Source organism: Erithacus rubecula (assembly GCF_903797595.1).
Source record: "Erithacus rubecula genome assembly, chromosome: 2".
NCBI lineage: Eukaryota > Metazoa > Chordata > Aves > Passeriformes > Muscicapidae > Erithacus > Erithacus rubecula.
Genome location: NC_136685.1, coordinates 46,471,812 through 46,497,058, shown reverse-complemented (window position 1 = coordinate 46,497,058; position 25,247 = coordinate 46,471,812). Strand labels below are relative to the sequence as shown.

Below are 25,247 nucleotides of genomic sequence, written 5' to 3'. Positions count from 1 at the left end.
AAAGCCAATGCTTTTGTCTTTCTGCCATTTGTTTATCTGGTCTGCCTGTGGGCTCCTTGAAGACAGAAATTGACTCTTATCACATCCTTGCACAGTACCTTAAAGAAAAGGGGTTTGAGCTTTATCCTTCAAAGCCTTGAATATACATGATATAATCAATAGCTAGGATTGTGTAGTGGTGTTACTGCAGTAGTTACTGTAACTCCTTTTAAAAATGAAAGTATACTCTCTATACACATAGAATTCTGTTTTGGAGTACTTGGCAATTATGCTAAACATGTTTTCCAGTTTTAACAAAAGGAATATTGTAGATACCATGCTTTTGAACCAGCAGTTTTAACTTTCTTTGAACTGGCTTTCTGTAATATTCTTATCAGCTCTGTGCCAAACACGCTATTTAATATCAAAGGTAATCAGCTGAAGCAATCCCTGCTGTCTTTATGCAGAAGCAAGTTGCAGTTTCTCACTTTTGATTTTTGGATGAATAACTTCTTATTCATTTTATCCTCTGAGGTACTTTGAACACTATGTAAACATATAAAGACCTTGGCCTGACACATTTACTATAAGTTTTTTTCTTTTAAAGAAGGATGGGCATTGGAGAATGCAGCTCAGCATTCTTCTCAATACTCAGCAACAAAGAGATGCCTCATTTCAAACACAATTTAATTATTTTCTTCTAAAAATAATTTCAAATAGACAAAGAGTCTATGAACAACAATGGAAATAATGGGGACTATCTTCCTATGAAGTTGTTTTGAACTGTGCTAGGCTCTCATGGATGTAGCTAGGGTCTCATGGATGGATACTAAGATATCTAACCTAGGGGAAGTTTATACCACAGCCTTTCTCTGTGTTGGCAGTGATAGGTCCATCTTTTCCTCTCCAGCTCACTGAGGCTGTAATATCTCTGAGAATGCTAGGCCAGTCTCAAATATGGTTGAAGCTGCAGTATTGATAGAGGTTTGCTGGAGGGGATGGGTGGAAATCCCTACCCACACATACCATGAGATTGCATAATCCTCAATGCTTAGGCAAACAGTAAATGTTAAAGAATTAACCTGTGTCCTGGTGGCTCTTCTGGCTAATATGATTGAACAAAAAGAGCTCAAGAAGGAGCACCAAACTCAATTTACATTGGCTGGTTCAGCTGATAACCGGGTACCTCCCATGGCAAGTTTCAGGCATCAGCTGAAATCCAGCCCTTGGCCTGTGCTTCAGGTTTACAGTGAATGTCTGTATTCAGGCCAACACAATGCCTTCCTGGTAGAAACAGAACCAGAGCTTTGCTGCTCAACCTCCAGCTTCTGATGTGCTGTAAAACGCCTGAGTGAAACCCATAATTTGTATAAATAAATTTATATAAATCATGCCATGACAAACTGGCCTCACAGAACTTCTGAAGCAAGCACCAGCAAAGCCCATTCAAAAAACAACCCCAAACAAAACACACTCACTCCACTCCTCTTCCTAAGAAAAGGAATGGCTTCTCAGCTCGGATTCCCAAGAGGAATGTGCTGTAAGGGAAAGTCATTCTTAGGCTTCCACATGGTCTAAGTACTACAGAGTCACAGCTTGACAAACTTACACCAGTTTAATTATGTCAGTGTAGTAGTGGATACACACACTGTCAGTGCAAATTGCAGTCTCTTGCATTACACAAACAGTTTATAAATGACACACTGCCAATTAGTGATCAATTGTGTCCTCAATTTCTAATTCATTATGTCTGTAATAGATCAAAATTGCACAAAGCATCTGTTTTTATGAGGCAAAGACCATTGAATATGGTAGCTAAGGACTTTGGAAACCATCAGAAAGAATGAAGCCTGTGACTAACAACCTGCTCTGCAAAAGGATGTAAGCATGTGCTGGCCCAACTTTATTCTGCTTTTCACACCTTTTTAAAATGCTTTCACACAGAAAGCTTGTGTACTGAACACAGAGAACCTAAAATCCAAACTGTCACTGTCTACTGAGTCTATATTTATAAAAAATGAAATAAAATTTAACTGTTAGAGAAGAGTTTTCTAACCCATTAGGACAGTTAAAAGACTCCCATCTTACCTATCCATGGCTTAAATACAAACAATGATAGGAAATGATCGCTTCCATTCTCAAATGATTTCTGAAGTGCTGATTTAAAATACACACAGGCACTATCTAGCAAACATTAAAAAGATAAATTGGTAAGTCCCTTTCATTACAAGGTAACATCTGTTGATTTTTTAAATGTTTGTCTATAGGACATAAATAATATCAGGAAACCAGAAGTCTCTGAGACAGCTGTTTAGACTGTCAGAAAAACAATCTGTGGAGTGTCGATATCTTTGCAAAGGCAGTACACAAAGTGGAATAGTTTTAGACTAAGATCATTTAAACAAATGATAGGAGGTGAAACACTCAGCCAAGAAGCCTGACATTGTGGATTTTTTTGAAACAATCTCTGAGCTTCTCCAGTGGAGTATGAATACCTGTATAAAAACAAACCCTGGTACATGAGATGAAATTTCTTTTATGTGTCTCCTACTGTCAGCCTGACTGGCCTGCCCTAGCCTGCTTTTCAGAAAGTGCAGTCAGACATTGATCATGCTGCCAAAGAGGGTGTCACCTGAAGGAAGGTGACATCTTCATAAGGTACGTCCACAATCCTTATAGTTTTTCATAATAAAAAATTAAAACCAGACAAATTCTATCACTGAATATGAAGATCTGTATATATAATTATCCATACTAACCTGTTGCTTAAAAAGAAACTTCTTTTTCTCAGAAACCATGGATAAAATGAAAATCCCTGGCTGAGATAAGAGCAGGGAATTATTTCTCAGTGGTGGCTTGGGTATAGAATAAGATGCTTTATCCCCTTTCCTAACAGTGGATCTCCCATTGAAAGCTTATAACAGAACCTGTTTCTGGTATTAGAGCAGTAAGAGATTTACTGTTATGATCCTGTGAGGTAACAGAAGATCTAGTTTAGAAAACTAGAGTACAAAATGCCATTACTTATTGGTTATAATCCTTTTTCTTTCCTAAATAGCTGGAAAGCACATGAAAAACAGCACCAATACACTTTCATTTCCCTTAAAAACAGTATCATGGCTTTTAAAAGCAATATGGCACTGTGGGATAACAATTTAAAGGCATCTTCTTGTAGAAAGAAATGGTTATAGACTTGATAGCTCTTGAATCATGCAGTGTGCAGCCAGTGCAACTTCACATGCTGCTCTGTCATAAGCTCCCAGCAAAAACGCATTATTATGTGGCCTCATGTTATAGAATATATCCACATAGACTAATAAAAAGAGGTAGCATCTCCAGAAGAATGACAACAAGCACAGCTGCATTACATAAGGGAACACCCTGAGCCACTGGAGGAAGAGATTAACAGGCGCTCTTTGCTGGTGCTGCTGTTACTCTGCTTGTGCCTCCTGAGAGATGTGAGATGAGGCCCTTTGTGGGCTTCCCTGCAAAAGGCTTCCTGAGCTCTGAGACCCCTGGGAGGACAGTGCTGTAATCCCTGATGTGGTTGGAGGGCCAGCTGGGAGTCCCAGTCAGCCCAGTACATGGGTTCATCATTTTAAGCTATGTTTGACACATCAGCCTTATGGCAGAAGTCCTCCTTGAAGCAACAGTAAAAGTCAAAAAGCAAAGACCTGAAATTCAGAAAACTCCAGCAGTGTGAAATCCCTTTCCTTTGTATGTTTCCATGTACTGCTCTGTCATCACTCTACCTCCTCCTATGCTCCCCCTTCCCCCTTCCCTCTTTCCCATCCAGCCCATCTTTGGCATAGCCAAACCCAGTTGTTCACGAAAATGGCAAAAGAAAACTCAAGTGACAGACATGGGATCACCACCTTCTGAAGCCTTGCAGACCCTAATAACCAAAGATGCTATTCAGTCCAGAGGTATGGTGTTTTATATCCTGTCTCCTTATTTTCTTTTCTAATTGGTCCTTTTGGCTTATAGAATTTTCCAGTATTTTTATAAGGGTAGGGAAAATCGAATGAAGGAGGAAAAAAGCTTCTGCATAGAATTGTTAAAATGGCAGTTACTAGAAATTAGATGACTGAAAGTTTCTTAAATGGGAAGCTACATTCTGCAGTAGAGGCACCTTAAGATGGACAGAAATTCAAGTTCAGGAACAAGGCAGACAGCCTGGAAGTGTAACTGAAAGCAAGCTTTGAAATGTGGCATTCATTGGCACTCTATCTATAGGGTTGTTTTCAGCCTGTACATACACATACACATGAGGCTATACATAAGTTTTTAAGTGGGTGTTTCAAATTCAGACACTGAACAACCAGCAATACATTTTCAATTTACAGGGGAAAACACCCCCAAAAAACAGATCAGAAAAGACAGCTGTGACTGAGCTGAAAATAAAAGATATATAAGCCTTCTTTAAGGCCACACAGACTTCCCTGTGAATACAGACTTAGAGAAGGCTTCCAGGGAATTAAGGGTTATGTTTAGCATTTCAATTATAATTCTGGATTGTAAAAGATGTATTTGGCAATGATAAGGACTGGCAGTCAGGCTAGTAATTTGATACGCATTAAAAAGTGATGTGATAAAAGGAAAGCTCTGTTGTCAAATGTTACAGAAATCTTCATGTATTGCAGATTATCATATAATTCACAACTGTATTTTCTATTTATATTCCTTCAAGCCCTTCATGGAATGAGAAATTATTTTAAGCTGGATGTAGCTGTTGAAAGCAAAGAAAATCCTTCCTTGTCAACATAGGATTTACACAAACATTTTCAACCCAATCCTTAGGTCCTGTAGCTCAAGATATTATTAGTACTTTCAAGAACCATGAGAAGAATTTCCCTTTGTAAAAGAAAGTACAACCTCGTGAAAAACAAGTAATATATGGAGTATTCATATTATGGTAGAAAAGTCTGGGATACTTTTATGTACAGCACTGCTCTCACAAAATACATCCTTTGCTGCATAAGTTAGCCCTAATTATAAAAACTGTTTTGCAGGGTCAAAATAAGTGTAGCTGTCCTAAAATAGGTAAAGATTCATATAAACTGTTCCTTCCATAACAGAATGGTATTTTGAAAGACAATTATACAAAACTAAATAAATTATTATTGTGCTTTTCAGTGCCCCAGTCACACAAATCTTTTAGTTTAGTGTTTTAGTTGCTTTAAATGATGCACATCTTGAAATGAAAATGAAGCAGTGATGCAATTTTAATTGAGCAATTAAAATAATTTTTCATGGTTTCTAAATGGATTAGCTCTAAAATTACTTGTCTACTAAAAAAACCACTTTTTCAGAGCTGTTACCCAATATCACATTTCCAGACAATGCCTCCTTTGTCATCTCATCCTGTTTCTTGTTCTCCTTCAAATGCCTGCTGAATACAACTGTCTTTTGAACTTAGTCACTGAAAAGAATTTATCCTTCTCTTTAGTAAACTTCAAAACCTTTCCTTTAGTAAATCTGCAGCAGAAGTCCTGTTATAGATAAATAACATTTAAGTCCAGTACACAATGCAAAACTTGGGATTTCTGAAATTAAGAACGCATTCCGTATTTTGACCTTATCCTTATTTTCATTTATAACACAATAAAATATGGTATCATTAGGAATTTATTGCAGCTCAGACCTACTGATGGTTGGAAGAACATGGTTGAGATTTAGATGTGGAGAAATGGGTAACAATGACAAGCAGTTACTTCAGTTCATTTTCTACAACACATTTCTTCCTAGAAAAAACTTTCTTCCCCTAAATTACCTTAATAAAAGTTTAGTCTCTGTGCTTTAAGAAAATATTTTTGGACTAATAAATGGACGATGATGTCCACCTATAGATTTTTACTTTTTCAAATGAAAAATATGGAAATTTTGTCTCCCTGATCTGCAGCACAGTGGCCAAACTCTTCTCCCTGAAGTCTGTAGTGCCAACAGGAAGAAAGAAATTTTAAACTTTCAGTGGTTCTGAAAGCAAGCCTTAAAAATATTCTGAAAACTGCTCCCTGTCAAAGTATTAGAAGCCTCACTGTGTACTGTTTCAGCTGCTGTAAGGAACACAGAGGTAGGGCAGCAAAATAAACATTATAGAAATGTATTATTATTTCAGGCATTTTCTCATATAAATGCTCCTACTTTTATGGTTTAAACTTCATGTACTCTTAAACAAGCTCTACAGTACTTTTAAACATGTCTCTAAAAACCTTCTCCTATGTGTCCAAGACTTTGTTTTGAATGTTGTGGTTGGTCTTTCAGAAAAAAACAGTTACTGTCATTCAAATACAAACATAATAAGAAAAAAGATGCACTCCTGGGTTAGTAGTTTCAACAAATTATTTATCTGATGATTGCTTTAGTTACATTTGTGTCCCTTATCTATTTACATAGAGAAGTAAATATTTTACATACAGAGCAGAAATGACACTTTATTTTGCATTAAATAGGTATTAATGCAATGAGTGATTGACCAACATTTGAGCCCCTCTGCATTGTCAAGACACAAACTGAAGGAAAACCACTAAGTCAGTAAGAGAACACCAGATAAAGCTGCTCCTATTTGAAAGCAGAGAAAGAAACAGCGTCATGAAAATTTGTCCTTCCAGTGTAATGTGGTGATTATGCCAGTGTTGCATATTATCAATGGAGAGAGTAACTTGGTCTTCCTCTATTCTGCCCCTTTTTTGCACAAAACCCCCCACCTCATCAAAGTATCCTGGAGTTTTTTGGCTGTCTATTAAATTCACTGAAGCTGTCCAACAGCTCCAAAAGTTGCTGGCTGAATTACTGACAGAGGGACACAGCAGGATTTCCTCAGGAAGTCAGGCTAATCAAATTGTTTAAAACAAAACCAAAGTGTATTACATTTTATTTTCAATTTACCTTATATGAAACTAAATAAAATGGTTGCAGAGCTAAGCCTTTTACACTCTTCATCATTTTACTCCTCTCTCTCCTTTCATACAAACATTTTCAATTTCCCTACTGAGATTATTTCTCAAATTGTCAACTTGACATCTATTTGAACAGATCCTTTAAAAATCACACCTAAGATACTTGTTATTTTCTATATAAATATGTGAAACATTAAAAGTTAGTTTCAATATTTATTTTTGCTGCTTATTTCAGTTTTACTGTAAAAGTTCCACTAGCAAAATTTCTTTTGGGCTAGAACACTGACTTTCCTGTCAAAATGATAAACCATAGTTTGGCAATATTTTGGCATATATTGGCTATAAGATTAATTTTCAGGTAACTTAATCATAAAGGTATTTACCAAAACATGGAAAAATTAACTGTCTTCACTAATGTTACTGTTTTTACAAGTTGTTATTTGTAGTTCAATGAACACTGCTCTTATAAACCTCCTGTGTTACAACCTTAGTTACCTAACGGACAACATTGCCAAGTGTTTCAGATTGTTTTAATTAAATTAAGTGAGTACAGGGGCACTTCCTTTTCACCTACTCTGTCATTATTTAGCCAAAATAAACACACTTAATGCTGTCAGATTTCTGTCATAAATTTCTTCCTTTAGCTTTACAATTTTATTTGTACAGTTCTCTGAATTTCCTTTAAATTCTTTAAATATTTCTGCTTTTTTTTCCCAGAACTAAATTTCATTTTCTGTGTATGACCCTGTGAGCACAATAAAGAAAGATTCCTTTTCATTACAGATGCAATTTCTGAGCCCCAATGTAATTTTAATTGCTATTACAGCTCTGTCTTTTAATTATCCTCAACACTGTAATTTTTAATTTCTCAGTGCTCCTCAGTCTTAACAGAATTTAGTTCACTTCCCACCCCACTACCAGTGTTCAGTTGCCTTAATTTTTATTCTCCCCTCTCCCCCAGATGTAAGCAGATGAGAAGCAACTGCAACTTACCAAGAGTTCGGAAGGGTCTTTGGTTTGGTGTAAGGGAGAAGAAACCAGGTTTCAAAGCATTTGTGATCAAAATGTCAAAATACTCCTCAAAATCACTCCTAGAAAGTAAAGTAAACATGATTAGTAAAGCAAACAAACTAGTTAAGATGTCATGAAATACTCTGTAAGACTTAAGAAAATATCAGAGTACTTCTTTAAGGCACTTGCTTCTGTTGCCTTTTTTTTTCGATGTTTGTTCAATGTCACTATTATTCTTATACTGAGGCTGTCAAAAGAGAGTCAAATCACAGTGAGTGATCTTTGGGAACACTCATTATTTGTAAAAAGATGTTCCTTGATCTCAGAAGAACATGTAACAGATGACATATTTTTAATCTGAGATGGCAACATATGCATAGACATGGACAGAAAGTTGTAAATGAGGGATTTTCTTTTCAAAGAAGAATATCTGAAGTGATGTCTGAAGACACTTAAACACAGGTGCTTATATTGCTGGTATCCATACTGAAGGTATGCACAGGCCTAAGATACCCTTGGCAGACAACTGAGATCTAATTTACAGCCAATGAAAATTAGAGTGTAATTTCACATATTCCAAAACTGAAGCAACCTTTTGATAGCTGAACTCTCTCTCCAGACTCCACTGGCTGCTCTCACTGCATCCCTGCTGCTTACAAGGAGGCTGAACATGTGACTATAAATAAAAAGCCACCAGCTACAAGTCTTCATCTGCCAGCTGAATCCCAGAACAAATTTCGGATTTTTTGATGATCATTAGATCCATATATACAGATTGTTATCTGAACTGTGGAAATCCCATCAGTTTAAATGGGTTTGAATGTCTCAGCATGGTATATAAGAAAACATTCCTCATCTATGAGGTACTTTATTTTATTAGAAATATTTCATTGCTTAGGTGACTTAATTGCCTACAACATCCAAAAAAATATGGATGGTCTTGCATGGAACAAAGAAATCACAGATGGCAAATCCAGGATGGTCACAGACACTGAAATGCTATTAGCATTTGAGGGAATTTGTGGAAATAAACCAGTTAACTATATCACTTTCAAATAATTTATGATCTTCCATGGGAGTGAAATATCTTATCAAAAACTGAATGAGCTCCCTATGAGAGACAGCTTTTGGGCTGTGCTCAAAATTACATTCTAGCCTTAAAATAAAAGTCCTTCAAATTTCCTTTCTCCGACGAATTTTGGCTTTGTCTAATTTTTCTTCACTTGTGACCATATGCAAACCTTTGCCTTTTTAAAAGAATCAACATGAAATATTCCAATGGTGTGTTTCCATGTAGAAGATTCCAGATGCCGAGCAAATAGGCTGGGTTCTTCTCCAGGTGAAAAGTACCAACAGAGATAAACTTTTCATATTAGCATCTGGTGCAAATAATCCATCCATGGGTAAGTTAGGCTTGAATTTGCAAAACAAAGCAAACATTTCAGGAGCACAACAAAAAACGATAAACAAGTGAGAAGGTGAGAGGAAATGGCCTCAAGTTGCACCAGAGCAGGATTATATTTGATTTTATGAAAAATTTTGTTCACAGAAAGGGTGGTCAGGCATTGGAACAGTCTGCCCAGGGTCGTGGTGGAGTCACCCTCCCTGCAAGAGTTCAAACAATGTGTGGATGTGGCACTTGGTGACACGGCTTAGTGGCAAACACAAAGGTGCTTGGACTTAATGATCTCTTCCAACCTAAACGTCTCTATGATTCTCTGATTTGTGGAAAAAGTGGCAAGTGTTTTGTTCAAAAAAATTGAAACAGAACAAACAGACTTTCCAGAAGATTTGGTAACTTTATTGATCTGTCCAAAAACTGCTTTGTATGAGGAGATGCGCTTAGCTGTGGCCTTGAATTCAGATTGTGGTTGACACCATTAACAGACCCAATGGAAAAACATCCACACTCTTGAAAGGTAATTCATCCCATTTATTTCAGACTTAATTCTACAATGCAGAATGAACTCCTAAGGATAATGCCCAGTGGTTTCTCTCCACTAACCACAGAGGGAAATAAAATGACCAGCTTCAAAAAGTTCCTCATTTTTAGGTAGCTAACATTCCTGAAAAGGTGAAATACACTTGGCTTCAGTGACTATATGATGATTGACTCGTTTTTAGGTGTGCTCCTGTCAACACTTAAATGTTCAGTTAACTGGATGGTATCCTTATGGCAGGTAAGACTGAAAAAATACACCAAGATGCTGCTGTGTGAATGAACTGGAACTTGCTTTTTAAGGTTTACATGTCTTATATACTGATCCCAGCAGTATGTCTGTGCTCTGGCTGGGGAACAGTTCTCATTTTATTTCAAAATGAAGTTTTTTTCTTAAACTTCCTCTCCCTACCAAAATGTGTTCTAGTTAAGGACAATTTGGTCAAACAACACAACTGGGATATTTTGCTCAAGAAATGGTAAATTATACAATTAAACATGAATTTCCCACCACAAGCTTTATGAAGACAATAATTTCTTAGCCAAAAAGGTGCTTCTTTAATAAAGTGCAAAAAGTAAAGAGCTACAAGGTAAGAATATTAGGAGTAAGGGCTAAAAGTTCACATGCATCTCTGATTTTCATATTTATACAATTTTGGGCTTCTCAGTATCATATTGGTTAAGTGAAAGGAGTAGGAATAGAAATTAATAAAAGACTTTGTAGGTGCAATTCTTAAGAGTTGATATCTTCAACTCTTAAGAGTTGAAGAATAAAATGCAGTGTTGATGTCAAGAATAAAAACCAGTTAGCCTGGTAAGAGCAGAGATAATGGGTGTGAACCAGTACAGCAAAAAGCAGCACAGGTATGTAGAGTCTTTTTGTCTGATACGAGAGGCATGGAACAAACAAAATCAATAAAAGGTTTAGATTTTCAGGAAAACAGCCCCTCTTCACTGAAGTCTAATGGACAGTGGAGTACTTAGTTTTCCAAAAGCTACCTGGAAGCCACACTGCATAAATCATTGAAAAATATAATTGTAATAAATACCATAGAACATCCTACACTTCTGTGGAAAGAGAGAGTGACACAGTATCCTTCTAGCAGGATATCTTTTTGGTGTTTTGAAAGGCAATGATAGTTTCTGGTATCTTGCTTACTGCCTTCCAACAGGATTTTTACAGTTACCTTAAATAGCTGAACATTATTCACCAAGGAACAAAAAGCCAAAATCATTATATGTGGACAAGAATTTACTTTTTTTGCCAAATTTTAATTTAGGAAATAACTAGACAGATTTACACAAAAGAGTTAATTCACAGGCATCTTGCTCATAAAGGAGAATTGGCTTTTGTCAGGAAGTAGATTTGCCCCTCAAACAAGCAGGTATAATGTTCAAGCAAAGCAGTGAGAACTGGCACAGTTGATGCTTCATTTTAGCATTTAGCCTGGAGAGTACAAAAGAGAAGTGATACTGGCAGGACTGGTTTTGGAAGGTAGCTCTGTCTTTTACCTTGTCCATGGTTTTCTTACAGTGTTGCTGTATTCATTCTGCTGTTCCCTAGCATATCCTGATAGCCAAGGTAGGCTCATATTGAACTACTTTAATTCTTTGATTAATAATAAATTCATAGTCTCACTCTGTCACCCACCTCACTATTTGCATCACTGATTAATTTTTTTTTGTAGGTAAGTCATAGCTCTGCTGAATTTCACTGAATTTAACTTGACCAGTCATGTTCTTAACATTATACTAAAAAAAGCTGTTGTGATCAGCAACTACAACCTAAAGCAGTTGCCAAGTGCAATGAACCACCTGATTTATCTTTTCTGCTGTTGTGAAGCACATTTCTCATGCACAACCATCTTTTGGAAAGCACTAATGGGAAAAATATTGGTAAGATTTTCCTGTAGCTTTACTGCAAGGAAATGCAATAGTACTGCTAGTTGCATTTACTGCTGGAGAAGCAAGAAAATAAGTGGCTTAAATATGACAGTCTAGCAAAAGCTTACAATAAAATCAGGAATCAAATAGTGTATAGGATATTGGCCTGACAGGTAATTCCCTGGCATCCTCAATCCCATCATGATGCCTCCAAAAGGATGCAGGTTGTAAGTGTGCTGTGGGTCACATACAGCTCACAGACTCACAGATGGACTACACTGTCTCAAGTACCCTGTACCACTCCACCAGTGAGGGGTCAGCAGAAAACTCGGAACCAAATAATTCATCATACATAAACAAAACTCAGATAAGCTTCCCAATAACTCAGGGTAATCTCCAGTTGCAATCTCCAGTCTCCAATGGGCAGATTTAATTTGAAATGGACTTTGCACTTACCCAAGAACATGCTCACACAGAAGCCTGCAGTAGTCACTGTGAGAACTGGTAATTAACAGCAGAATCTTCCCAGCATTCTTCAGTTGTTTCAGCCACTTTTTTACAGACTCAGGACATCTTTGTAAATATTTGTCTGGATGATTTTTCACTTCTGGGAAATACATCCCACAGTCTTCTAAAAAATTTAAAATAGGATTATGTTATCCAATCCTCCTCACAAACCACTTAATCCACACAACAAATATCCTTTTATGTGCAAACAATAAAATTAAAATAAAGCAAAGCAAAGTTTAAAATTTTCTCTGGGTTGTAACATAATATAAACCAAAACCTCCAATCAAATCAAGAAAATTCACAGAAATAAGTTGGCATGACTTTACTCTTTCATTGTGGAATTTTCATAATTATTTTGTTTGATGTTCTTTTGCTCATAATAGTTTATAGCAAAGAAATTTTAGATTATAGTTTCATGCAGGAAATAATTATTTCCTTTTGTGTTTTCTCAATTTTTGGATACTTAGTTTGTGATTGTGAAATGAGCTAAATGTTTAGAAAGTAGTAAGGGCCTAAAATTCCAAAGAACACCTGTTCACTTACTTCTGACACTTCACATTAGCATTGACTGATCAGTAACATCCATTTTACTGTTTTTGCGTTTTTTTTCAAGTAGCACTTTATCTATAAAAGGCTGATAAACTGGCAAAGTAAGTATTTGTAAGTAAGTATTTGGAATACTAGGAACAGATACAAAAAACTGACCTGTTTCAATTAGAGCTTCAATAATGTTCTTTTTGCCAAATGAAACAGCAATAGAATTTTGCAAATACACTTAGAATGGAAGACTTTAAAAGTGTGCAGCAACATTAGCTTTGCAGTAAAAGTTACCTATTCATTAAAGTCACCAATAAATATTCATCCTGTTATAGCCCATAACTGCTTTACCAAGATGTCAAATTAACATTAAATTTCCCTACATATTTCCTCTGTGCTCAAACCCTCTATAACCAAAACTGTCAAGCTAGTTAAAACTTTAAAAAGAAATATAATAATTGTAGAGACAGAAATTATACCAAATATTTGGCTCTCAGTCTGTGTGTGTTGTAGTATAATGAACATCATCATAGATTATTTTTCTTCCAGCACTTGTTCTATATGCAACTGTCTGTGGTCAACTTTGCTGAATGATTTAATAAATCCCAGACATTACTTAGCCTTTTGGTATGTGAGTAATGCTGTTCTCTAGTTTGAAAAAATAAGATTTAAACCACTTGAACTTTAGCAGTTTAATGGAAGAGAACATGCATGTTTGAAACAGTAGTATCAAAGAAAGACTGAAAGATGCTGGGTGCTAAACATAACTCTGTTCCATACACTGCACATTCAAACATCTACAGATGGCAGGGAACAAAAGTGTTCCAAAAAAAGTTTCAAATTGGCTGTTATCCCTGGAACTAGACAGGAGGCAAAAATCTATCATTCTGTACTACATCTTGACAGATTTCTTCAAGAAAAGTGGACTGGTATATTTGAGGAGAGTCTCCAACAAAATCTCCCAGCTCACAACCAGGCCATTCTTTGAGTTCTTTGCTGTATTTAGGTCAGGCTGTGTAAGTCTACCAGGGGAATACGAGCCTGTTCCTGCAGCCAGCATTATGGGATGCCATGACATTTGCCTTGAGAGCTAGCCAAGAACAATGATATTTTTGATTAAACAAAGCAGATTTACGAAAGAAGGTTTCCTGTTGTGTTTTCCCTCCTTCTTTCCTGAGGCATGAATAGTATTTGGGATGAGCAACAGAGTTTCTAGGAGCAGAAACTGCATTTTTTTCCCCTCCATATTATAACTTGCAATAATATTTCATATGCTATGCTTTGACAATTTTTCTTTTTTGGTGTTTTGGAAAGTGCACAATATCAGATGAGAAGGAAGGGGCACACAAAAAAAACCAGGCTAGGCATTAGCTCTCATGGGTTTAAACAATTTAAAATAAAGATGGCAAAGTTCATTTATATAACCAATGACCTATCACTCTTATCACCCTCAGACAAAAAGATCTGTTTTACTCCTGGACACTCCTTGTTTTTCTATCTTTATGAAATGCCTTCCACTGTCTGTGACCACTGTTTGATGTGCAATTTAAAGCCTTTGAATTAATTTAATCAACACTGCCTTATCTCTCCATAATCTGTATAGTATCTTTTACCTGACATATCTATTATATTTGACCTTTGAGCTATATCTGCATTGGAAAAAGTCAACAACTCTGGGTTCTATACATGAGCTGAAAGAGAGTCTTATTCTAGCTTTCTATCTAGACCCTGAAGCCCAGCATGTTAATTGCAGACAAGCAATGAATCAGTTCTTGACACTGGGATCTGAAATTTGCCTCTGGGCTGTTTGCCATATCAGGCAGAGGCAGCTCAGAAGAATCCTCATTAAAGCATAGTCTACTGTAATCAGGCCAGCATGGCCCAGGAAAGCAGAGTTTGAGTTAATTCCTAGCATACTATTGTATCTGGTGAAGACAGTTTGGTGGAATACAAACTCATACCTGTAAATGAGTTTAACCACCAAAGCTAGAAAGATTTGATTGAAAGCCAGATAAAATAAAAGCCAAAACTCTTGTTCATTAACCCAGAGCAGGAGCCAGTTTTGAGGAGTATAGCAGAGACACAAGCACCTTGTTGGCAGAGAGAATTTTGGAAGCTTTAGCATGTGATGGACAAATAGCATAGTGTTAAGCCTTCAAAATCAAATGGAATGATTTCCTAACGACAGATGAAGCCTTTTTTTTCCCACTACGACATACATTTCGCTATGTTTTTCTAAAGCAAACGAACAATAAAAATAGTAAGAAAACTCTTTTAAGCAAAGCATCAGTGAGAAATCAGAAAAGAAATAATTTTATCACAGCTAATAGCTCTGATAACAGGGAGCTCTTACTTAACAGGGAAAGCAAAGATGAGTTAATAGAAATAAGTGATTATGCAACTGTCATACAGCTCCATTCTTGAAAAAAAAAGAAGTAATTCATCAGAATAACACTGTGGAGAAGTAAGAAATTCTCTAGTCCATAACACCTCCCTGATAATGCTTATGGGGCCATCCAAATTGGAAAATGGAAAAGTGGAAATATAAGTAAACTTTAGGAAAGTTTTGTTGGTCCACAAATTCATTGTATCCAAGTGGGGGACTTGTGGTCACTGCCAGATCTATAACTGATTGTTTGTTTTCTATACACTGCTTAAAACAAAATCTCTATCTTTTTTCCTCTAGGTTTTATGAATATCACTTAACATACAACTATATGGACATGGACATATATATACCCATAAATCAGTGAAAGCAAAACATTAACAAAATAACTGTCCCAACTTTCACCTCAAATTTTCTGTTGTTTTCCATTACCTTCAAGCATGCCAAAGCCTTTATTAGTAACCTCTGGCTCTTTGGCAGTGTGAACGCTTACACAAAATACAAAGAAGTATTTAATAAAAACAAATTGAAGCAAGAAGACTGTGACAATCAATATAACAATCAACATATTTACCCCCTGTGTTTTTATGAGGAAACTTAATCCAATGATGTGGAGCAAGAAAGTGAATTCATTTCATACACAACCTTAGAATGTATTATGTATTTGTTATCATGGAACAAATGCAATTTTTGCAATTTCATTCTTGTTTCTAAACAACTTGAAGTTTATCTCAAATCTCTGAAATACAGCCTGGAACAGCAAATCAGCAACTAGCCTCTGTAAAGACTTATAATAATCCTTCAAATACACTTTCAAAAACAATTAGTGCTTTTGCGATCCACCAGAAAAAGATATATGCTTTATAAATTCAATGTAGAAATAGAAGCAAATAAAATGAATTGTCTAGAACCACCACATATTAAGGTCCTGTCAGAGTCTCTTATCAGATCAACGTCCTGATGTACTTTCAAAGCGATATGATTTCCTCTATCTATATTATCAGAAGTTCCTTTAGTGTCCAGTTCAGAGTTTATTTGTGTGTTATCTGACATTTTAATCTGACATTTAATCTGACTTAATCTGACATTTAATCTGATTTTTGATGTGACATTTATCTGACATTTTCTTGACTTGCAGTTTAACTGTGTGCAACAGAGTTGGGCTAGCAAGTGTGATGGGACTTATGTAGCTGGAAATGCTGGAAATGCAGAACTCCCAGACCATACTCAGAGAGAGGCTGATGCTTGTCGTGTCTTCCAGCACACATAATAATCCAGTCCTTCAGGCAATGCCCCTCCTCTACTACAGTCACAAACTTACTCCATTGAAGTATGCAGCCTGATGTTCTAAAATAATACCTGTATTTGGATATTAATTATGGATTTTGCTTGTGCTCTGCACTACACTGCTTCTCCCTGGCAGGCTCAGTTCACACCCACTGGCTCTGGACTCCTTTGCACTCAATGTTTGTAAATCTGCACTGCCAGGACACTGCAGTTTTCATCCCTTAACTGCTATTTGGATTGTAAAGTGGGTAAATGTTCAAGAGGCACCTTTCTGGCAAGGTTTTAGTCCAGAACTAAAACACAGGAATAGTGTATTTCTTGGTATTGTCACTGCTTCTAAAGGGTACCAACTTGATTAAATTAAAAATAACTTATTTGCTATTTATACAATTAAGGTAAGCAGAGAAGTATGAAGCTAAAAAAAAATCCCTAGAATTTAGCCAAAAAAACCAACTTTACACTGCCAATTTGTATCTTGTATTCAGTGGCTTTAACAATCTCTTACAATGAAAATAGTAATTGGGAATGTGACTTTTCTCTCTTTTAAATTCAAAGGCAATATGATAGCTTAGCTATTAATACCCACAGCCAAATTCTCTGCAGCTCTGCCGTGAGAAAGAACTTACAGTTCTTCCCTAATTTTTGTCTTAAAATGCTGGCTTGCAGGTAACAGTTATTGATTTGATTAACAGAGTAGAGCTGCAATAAATGTTACAATCAGCAATGACACAGAGAATTATATTAGCTGTGTTTTCCTCTCCACTGTAGCCTTACAGCACTTCAGTTTTTTTGAAGTGAACAGAGAAACTTCTTTGACCAATGTTGCTGTCTTCTTCTCCTGTCCAAATAAACGAATCTAACAATTATCATGAGGATTCAACAGGAACACAAGAAAAATAACTTCATGACAGGAGATTCTCCAAAAGAACCTAAATTTCATCTAATGAAAGCAAGCAGAGGGGAAAGAGGGTGATAGTCCAAATTACATCAGGCAAGTTGTCTTTTATTGCCTTTCATTTAAGCAGCAGAAGCAAAATGAGAGACAGAGGGAAGGAAATGTTAACATAAAGCAAGATAAGAAAAGATAATGAAGGGTGATGCAGGAATGACTGGACAAAATATGGTTACATTCTGGAGGCCTGGGATGAGGCAGATACCAGGAACAGGGAGCAGCAGGAAGAGATAAATCATCCTCTCCATCCCCCAGGAGATAAAAAGTTTTAAAAACAGAATAAAAGGATGACAGTCCTGGAAGATAGGAAGTTAGGAAGAGGCAAATATCATAATAGCAAAAATGAAGAGTGAGAGATATCAAATATTTTGAGATTTTATGTTTTCTGCAATTGTCTCAGTTCTTTAGAAAGATTGAGAAAATTATTTAGAAAAACTGTGCCATTTTTTAAAAGGCCAAAGGATTAAACATCCTGGTCCAGTTCAGGCAGGAAGAACATCAGCTATTTACACATCTTAATTTATTAGGAGCAGACATGAAAAAAAGATACTAAGTTTGGAGACAAAGGAAAACAATATTATGGTACCAAATACCTCATTCTCACCTGAAAAAAGAGTGCAGCACTATTTCTGTTATAAATTAGTGGAAAAAATGAAGCATGGGTGAATTGGCCAATGGAGACCAGAAATTTAGAATGACACCTCAGTGAGCTTCTGCCTGTCATGAGGCTGAACTTTGCAACCTGATGAGCCTCTGCTTGTTGCAGCTAAGAATTAGCTTATGTGCCAGATATATGAGTAGCTGCTTAAAAAACAGAGTCTTTCAAGCTGCTCCTGTATATACAAATGAACTGAAATCAGACAGAAAAGGGAAAAAAAACCATTGAAAATCAGACAGAAGAGAGGAGGTAGGAAATATGAGAAGAAATGAAAACCAACCAGTATTAAGGATAGGTTGCATTCTATTACTAATGCATGCTTATACTTAGGGAACATGTATTAGGATGTCCAATTAAATTAAAAAGCTTTTCCTCCTGTGTTCTCAGAAAAGTAGGGATTTTAAAGATCACAATGTAAGCCCTTTGCATGTTGCACTTGAATTTTGAGCTAATCATATATTACCAGTTGAACTACAGGATCAACTGGTTCTTCATTTGCCTCTTCTGCCTGTGTATCTGTTAAAGAAGATGTTTACTGACCATGTAACATTAACATCCTCAATATTTTTAGCAACATCCACATTTTCTAAAATAATAAACTATTTTGCAGTGATGACAACTCTGTACCCACCTTGATTAATTTCAAGGGGGTGATCATAAGGTAAGGGTCTGTGGTGGGCTAGGAAAAACATGACTACTTGGATTAATAGTGGCTGTAGTGCTATATAAACACTTAATACACTGAGGGAAACATTTTAGTAGAACATACACAAAACATCACCTCTGCAAATATTTCATGGGTCATTTCCTCTTGTACTTATTTTCTACTCCTGTGGCCTATGACAAATTTAATGCAAAATTTAAAATGCTTTAGTAGCTAAAGATAGGTCTCCAATGAAATAGGGTCTGATTTACTAGGAATTTTCCTAAGGAAGCGAAGAGCAGATGTTGTTTCTTCTGGCTTAATAAGGCAGGAACCACCACTCCCCCTCCTTTCTGAGGTGAGGTTCCCATGACAAAGGCTGTCAGGAACAGCACAGAACCTTTATTTAAGGGGAAGTCCTAATGTCTAAATTAGAAGTTATTATGGCTCTGACATCTCTTAGCTGAATATCACCCCCTTTTTCCCCCTGTGTAGCAGGGGTAGAACCAAAGACCTCTGATGGACAGCCCAGAACCTCAAGGCTGTGCAAGGTTTAAGGGTTGGCCCTAGCTAAAATCAGCTTCAAGATGAGGCTGTATAATTTCCTGAAAACATAGCTTGTTAACTACTTTTCCCCAAAAACTTTTCAAGCAAGCTTAAAAGTACAATTTCTGACATTCCCCCACTATTTCCTATCTAGAAGAACCCCATTCAATCTGCCCCTAATCTTCACCCTTCTGCTTGCCAGCTCTGCCTCATCTCCCACCACATCAGCAGTGTCCTGGATGCAGAACAGCCAAGACTCCTAGGAGCACAATGCCACAGCCAGATACTGACATGGCTTTTGCATGTACTGTTATTCCTAGTTTTTACTGAAGTCCATGGACACTGAAAGAGAAATCCAGGCTATTTTCATGTTTTCTGTTTCTACTGGTGTTCCCAAGTGGCTGATTTAACTGCTCACATAGTCAGAGTTAGCCCCACACTGCAGTCCTTGCCCATTTCATCCCAAATCCCTTCCTACAGAAAAGGGTAACACCACAAATAAAAAAAAGTTATGAGAAACAGATGCATGTGGCAAAGTCTGCACCCTGACTGTTGATACATGACACTTGTAGAGAAGTTGTCTTGATGTAGGTAGTTTGAATGACCTTCCATAGTTTTACATATACAATGCTGGAGACAGAATTTCTTTCTTTCCTTGTTTTTTTTCTTTTCCTTCTGGTTTTATGTTAATATTTATATCAATATATATTTATATTTATTTATAGCAATGTTTCCCCAGTGTACTACAAAGCAAGAAGGATGCACTTAGGAGGTAGGACAGGATCTGTTGCTATATTTTAGAAGAAATTATTTATTTCACAAAAGAATTACCATGCTAGTTTGCAGCATAACAGATCAGATTTACCAAACTGTATGAAACCATTTCTAATGACACTAACAACCCGTGAACTGGACACTAAACTTCTGTAGAGATGACTGTCCTTTGCTAAACAAACACTCAGTTCAATTAATCTGATTCTCCAGATCCTCCCTACTGCACTGTGTGAACAATTAAAGTGAATAATCTGCAGGTGGAAAAAATCTGCTTTGCTCCATTGTCAAGAACGTCTTCTGATGGGATGCATGCAACACACTTATGTATGCTTGGAAGTAAAAGACTGAAAGGTGGCATAGTGATTGCTCAAGGCAACACAACCCACATTTCTTCCTCCTGTTATTTACATGGATCATTTGTTATATAAGTATTGCCATGGTGTTAAGATTTACAGGAAGACAATCTATCAGCGGGAAATAACCACAAAAATTCTGGAAATCTCCATCTTTACCTATACTTAGATTGCTGAAGCTACTGATCCTTACATATTTGTCACACAAACTTGCCATAGAAGCATATTTGAGATTTTTCCTCTACATACATTACAACTATTTGCAGTCAACAACTACTTTCCCAACAAATTTTGCATACTTAGATGCCTATTAAACTCTACCTGTTGTCAATTCACACACCTTTAAAATACATCCCTTAATAAAGACACCCTAAAAAACCTGAAACACAATTTAGGATGGAAGGAGGAAATTGTTTTGTTCAACTGAAAGCAGCTAAGGAGGTGGGAAATGGGATCTGTTCAGGATGCTGCTGCAGTCTAATTTGTCAGGAAGTAAAATATTCAAGCACTGTTTTATTTACAAATCTGATGAAAGTTAGTTGAGTATATTGGCTCATGTAAAATGTATTTTTATGCTTGGAGTGGAAATGAAGTGCATAATGAAGAAATAAAATTCAGTAGATAAATATCTTACAATGAAACACAGACTACAGCTGCTGATAAACTAAAAATCCTACTCAGCTGTCCTGCTCCCCCAAGAAGACATTACAGGTAATCCCTGCTTTTGAAATCTCAAATTAAAATAGCTCTGGGGAAGAGATGAAACTCTTTGTGAAGCTTTGAATGGATCAGCTACTTTGAGGCACTTCTTGCAGTAAGAAAGAAGTTTAAGTTCTCAGAAATCTTTTTCCTGGAAGCAGCATCATCATCTACCTCTTATATTTGCACATGTGCATACTAACACACAAACAGAGATTATGTATATGTATATGTATATGTATATGTATATGTATATGTATATGTATATGTATATGTATATGCGTATGTGTATATTAAAGAAAAACTGTATTTTTTCTTAAAACAAGAAATAATCCTTTTCTGTCTTCCAAGACACTGTGCACTGACAAGAACAAATGGTGTTAATTCAACCTCCAGGTCTACAGCTGCAAACTTTCTAAATGGGTACACATGGACCAAGAGTTGTAAGCAGACTCACTTTACTTCCTACATAACACTGCTATACAGATGCCACATGCACACTTCAAGAACAATCTGATGGGCAATGGGAAACTGCAAGCAACAAGTACCACAAGAATGGGGTAGGGAAAAGAACTCTGTGTAAATTGAGGCATTTACAATTTTATCAGAAAAACCTATCGGAAATCAGAAGAGTGTGACCAGAGGAGATTTGTGTCAGGCTATCCATCTTTCATGTTTATGACTACCCTGTGCATACACAAAGTTACCAGTTGTGTGCTTTCTGTGATCTCATTATTTTTATAACTTACAGGCAGTGTTCAACAATAACTATTCCTGCTGTAGGTGATTACCACCTTCTGCTATGCTTACCACCATATTTTAATACATAAAATGAAAGTCTTACTCTTCTTGCCTGGGATCTCACTCTAGCTATCTATACACCTCTCAAATCACACACACACCAAGTACTTCTCATGGTTCTTGCCTGCAGAGCTGCATAAATCTGGTTGCAAAAGTGTATTTTCAGTCTCTGTGTATTAAAGAAATATTAATAGGAAGATGTACCAAGAAGGGTCATCAGGATAAGACTCAAAGAGCTTAAATGACAAGGAGTCATGGTACATTCAGACAGTACAGTGAAACACAGTATAAAGGCTTTCATTCATCTCTAAGAAGCCGGCACAGCTGGAGGAAGCAAGGCCTCCACATGTGCATATTTGTTCCCCATCTCAATAGTCCAGCTGGCACTGGAAAGAGAGAGAGCAACTCCTGGAGAAGGAGTTCATCCTTCCAGGAGTGGTCCATCGATCCAGTGGTGCCATCTAGTGAGGGGGAGCCCCCAGGACCGGCACCGGCACCGTGGAGGCGGCCGCACCGCAGTCACCTCAAAGCACCGCAGCCCCTCTGCTATCAAGAACTGTCACTCCATGCCTGTCGGGAGCACAGATCCCAGCTACTCATTTTTTCCCTTTTCTTTAGTTATTGAAACCTTCTTAAACTCCTAGACAAAACTTTTAAAAATGGAACAGAACTGAATAAAATGGCAGTGGTCCCCAAACAACAAGTGACAGAGGTCAGGGTGTGGATCTGGGGGAAAGGCTTCATGGAAACACTGGGTGATTTGACAGCTTAATGTAGAAAGCTCATGCTTGGGGCAAAAAAAAAGAAAAAAGGAATAATCTGTCCTCCGAGACCAAGGTCAATGACTCAAGAAGCAATAATCTTACACCTCTGCAAACCTAGATTAGGAATGATATGAAGGTTTCTGATTTGAGTGGTACTGATGCACTGGAAAAGCTACCAACGAGGTTGTATGATGTTTGTCAGTGCAGGTCTTTAAAAAGAGGCTAGAAAGCTGTCTGTTAGGAACATCTAATACACCATTTTGGAAGTGGTGTGCTAAATGCAAGTTATTTTCTACAGTTCCTTAAAGTATTGTGATTACATATTATCAATGAGTATGTACACCTCCATCCATTGCTTTAATGAGTGATGCTAGTGTTCATATTTTTCAATAATGACACTTAGGGTCACATCAGAAAAATTTACTAGTGAGCAGTATGAGGAATGAAGTCAGCAAAGAGTAGCAGCACAGTTCTGTTAATCACAGTTTTTGCTAATCTGAACAAGAAGCCTGAAACTTATCTAAACAAAATACATGCTGACTTCATGCTACTTTCATTGCAGACATCCCCTACCCATTTGTACCAGCTCATTTGCCACAGGAAGGTTGAGAGAGGAGCACCCCCTAATGCCATTTTCATGAGCATAAAGAGTCCATTATTTTATGGCCAAGCAATCAGCTTGAGCACAAAGAAAAAAAACAAAACACTTTCCAGAAATTTAACAAGATGTACAGTCTCCATTAAGAATGCTTTAAAAATGTCACAGCTAAATGAAATTATTTATGCAAAGTGTGTGTGTTGAGTTCATCACTCTCTTATGGAGAACAGCAAAGAAGAAATTAGTTAAAATTATACCTAAAGTGCTGAAAAGGTCATTGCTTGTCAAGCTGTCAGCAATTTTGGAGTTTAGAGCCCAGAGAAATTTATTTAAAAGTTGTGAAGAAAATTTTTCTGGGTGCTCTATTTGTGATTCTGTACTCTTATATCTCCAGGTTTGATTCTTCATCTTTGTTAACATTATCCAAATGACACAAATATATGAGAACTCCTGGCCTCTTCTGAGGCCATTTTTTGTATGGATCTCTGCAACCGCTAGCAGAAAATTCTGGAAATTAAAGGCAATTTATGTATTTGATATCAAAAACTGAATTGTAGAATGGTTCAGGTTGGGAGGCACCTTAAAGATCATGTAGTTTCAAACATTCTCTCAAAATATTTAAGTGACTATAGCGTATCTCTTACATTTATATTGCATTTACAAAGAATATCCCAAAATGCTGCTGCTTTTCCTGTTAATACAAACTTTACAAGACTCAGTGTTTCAGGTTTCTGCAGTGGCTGACAGACCAGGCAGTGGGTGATTGGGAACCCACCCTGCTCATTACAGCACTGGGCACTCCTGGGCATGTTCTGGGTGGGTAGGCTGTGGAGCAGGAGGGTTTCCCATGCACCTCCACCACCAACAGCCCTGCTCCAATTTTCTTGCTCTCTCAATACAACCTCAATTAAATAGTTTGATGAGAAAAAGTAGAAAACAAGTGCCTGGTTACCACTTGAACCCCTTGCTAGGCTGTGAGGAAGGAAGTCCTGCCATTGAAATTCCACTTACATGGGCCTTAGCCAAACAGGATGGAATATTTATGAAAGCAAAGACTGCATGAACAATTCATATTTGTATATTTAAAGTGTTTGTAGAGGCAGTTTCCACAAAGCAACAAGTCTTCCCTGAATATTTATGAAGAAACCAGATGACACACAAACAGCTCTTTTGTTTTCCAGATTGTGGCACTGCTTATTAAGTTCCAAGAAAACAGACATATAAGGAGATCTATTTCTCCTTTAGTCTTCAAATTATCATTCCTGCCAAAGCCAATGATATATGCACACCATGTTTGCATTCGGCACCTTACATTCTGCAAAAATGAGACAACAGCCTCATTATCTTTTTGGACTGATATCTGATCATTAATGTCAGGTTCTTGAGTATTCTTATTAATATAATTTGTTGCACAAGCTTTCTTTTATTACTACCTTTCTGCTGGAAGAAATGAATTTAATATGGAAATGTCTCTACAAGAATGCTGGTTTCAGACAGTTTATAGTGATATAGGACACAAAGTATGTTTTTTTCATCAAAACACTCCTATCAGGACCAACATTAAATTACATCAGCAACAGTGGGTATATCACAGCTGCTTTTTAAAAGAAACTTCCCTGCTGTATAAGGACTCAAGATAAGCAAAAAGAAGAACAAGTAAAAGGAATATTTTCTTTTTCCTTTTTAAGTGCAAATTTTCAGGCATTAGAAACCATCTGAATATCAAAGACAACTCTGGCAACAGCACAAGCAGATATATGCCTGAGAGATATATTCTTTCAAGAATTTGCTCATATCTGTATTCATTGCTAAAACTTGCTATAAAACAAAATCCAATTTACACGTTACACACACATGTAAGATACATTTGTAGAGAAAGAGAAATACATTTATATTGAAAAAGCCATAATTACCATTATATATAGTTCTAAGTTTATGGGCTAGTAGATAGAATAAAATAATAACTATACTTAAAGAAACTTTAAATTATACATAAAGACTTAAAGAATCTTTAGAAAAAGGACTTT

At 36.7% G+C, this 25,247-nt stretch overlaps 1 protein-coding gene and 1 long non-coding RNA gene across 2 annotated transcripts in view; one reads left to right on the top strand and one right to left on the bottom strand.

Moving 5' to 3' along the window:
* Window positions 1-25,247, bottom strand: part of LOC306798641 (dermatan-sulfate epimerase-like) — a 169,186-nt gene that overhangs the window by 78,470 nt on the left and 65,469 nt on the right. Inside the window, 2 exon segments of the mRNA XM_079298819.1 lie at window positions 7,872-7,969; window positions 12,169-12,343. Of these exon segments, the coding sequence (XP_079154945.1) occupies window positions 7,872-7,969; window positions 12,169-12,343 (273 nt within the window).
* LOC306798642 lies at window positions 2,267-12,108 on the top strand. The gene is made up of 3 exons (XR_013773422.1): window positions 2,267-2,637; window positions 3,776-3,905; window positions 9,754-12,108. It is a non-coding gene; the product is annotated as an uncharacterized lncRNA (long non-coding RNA).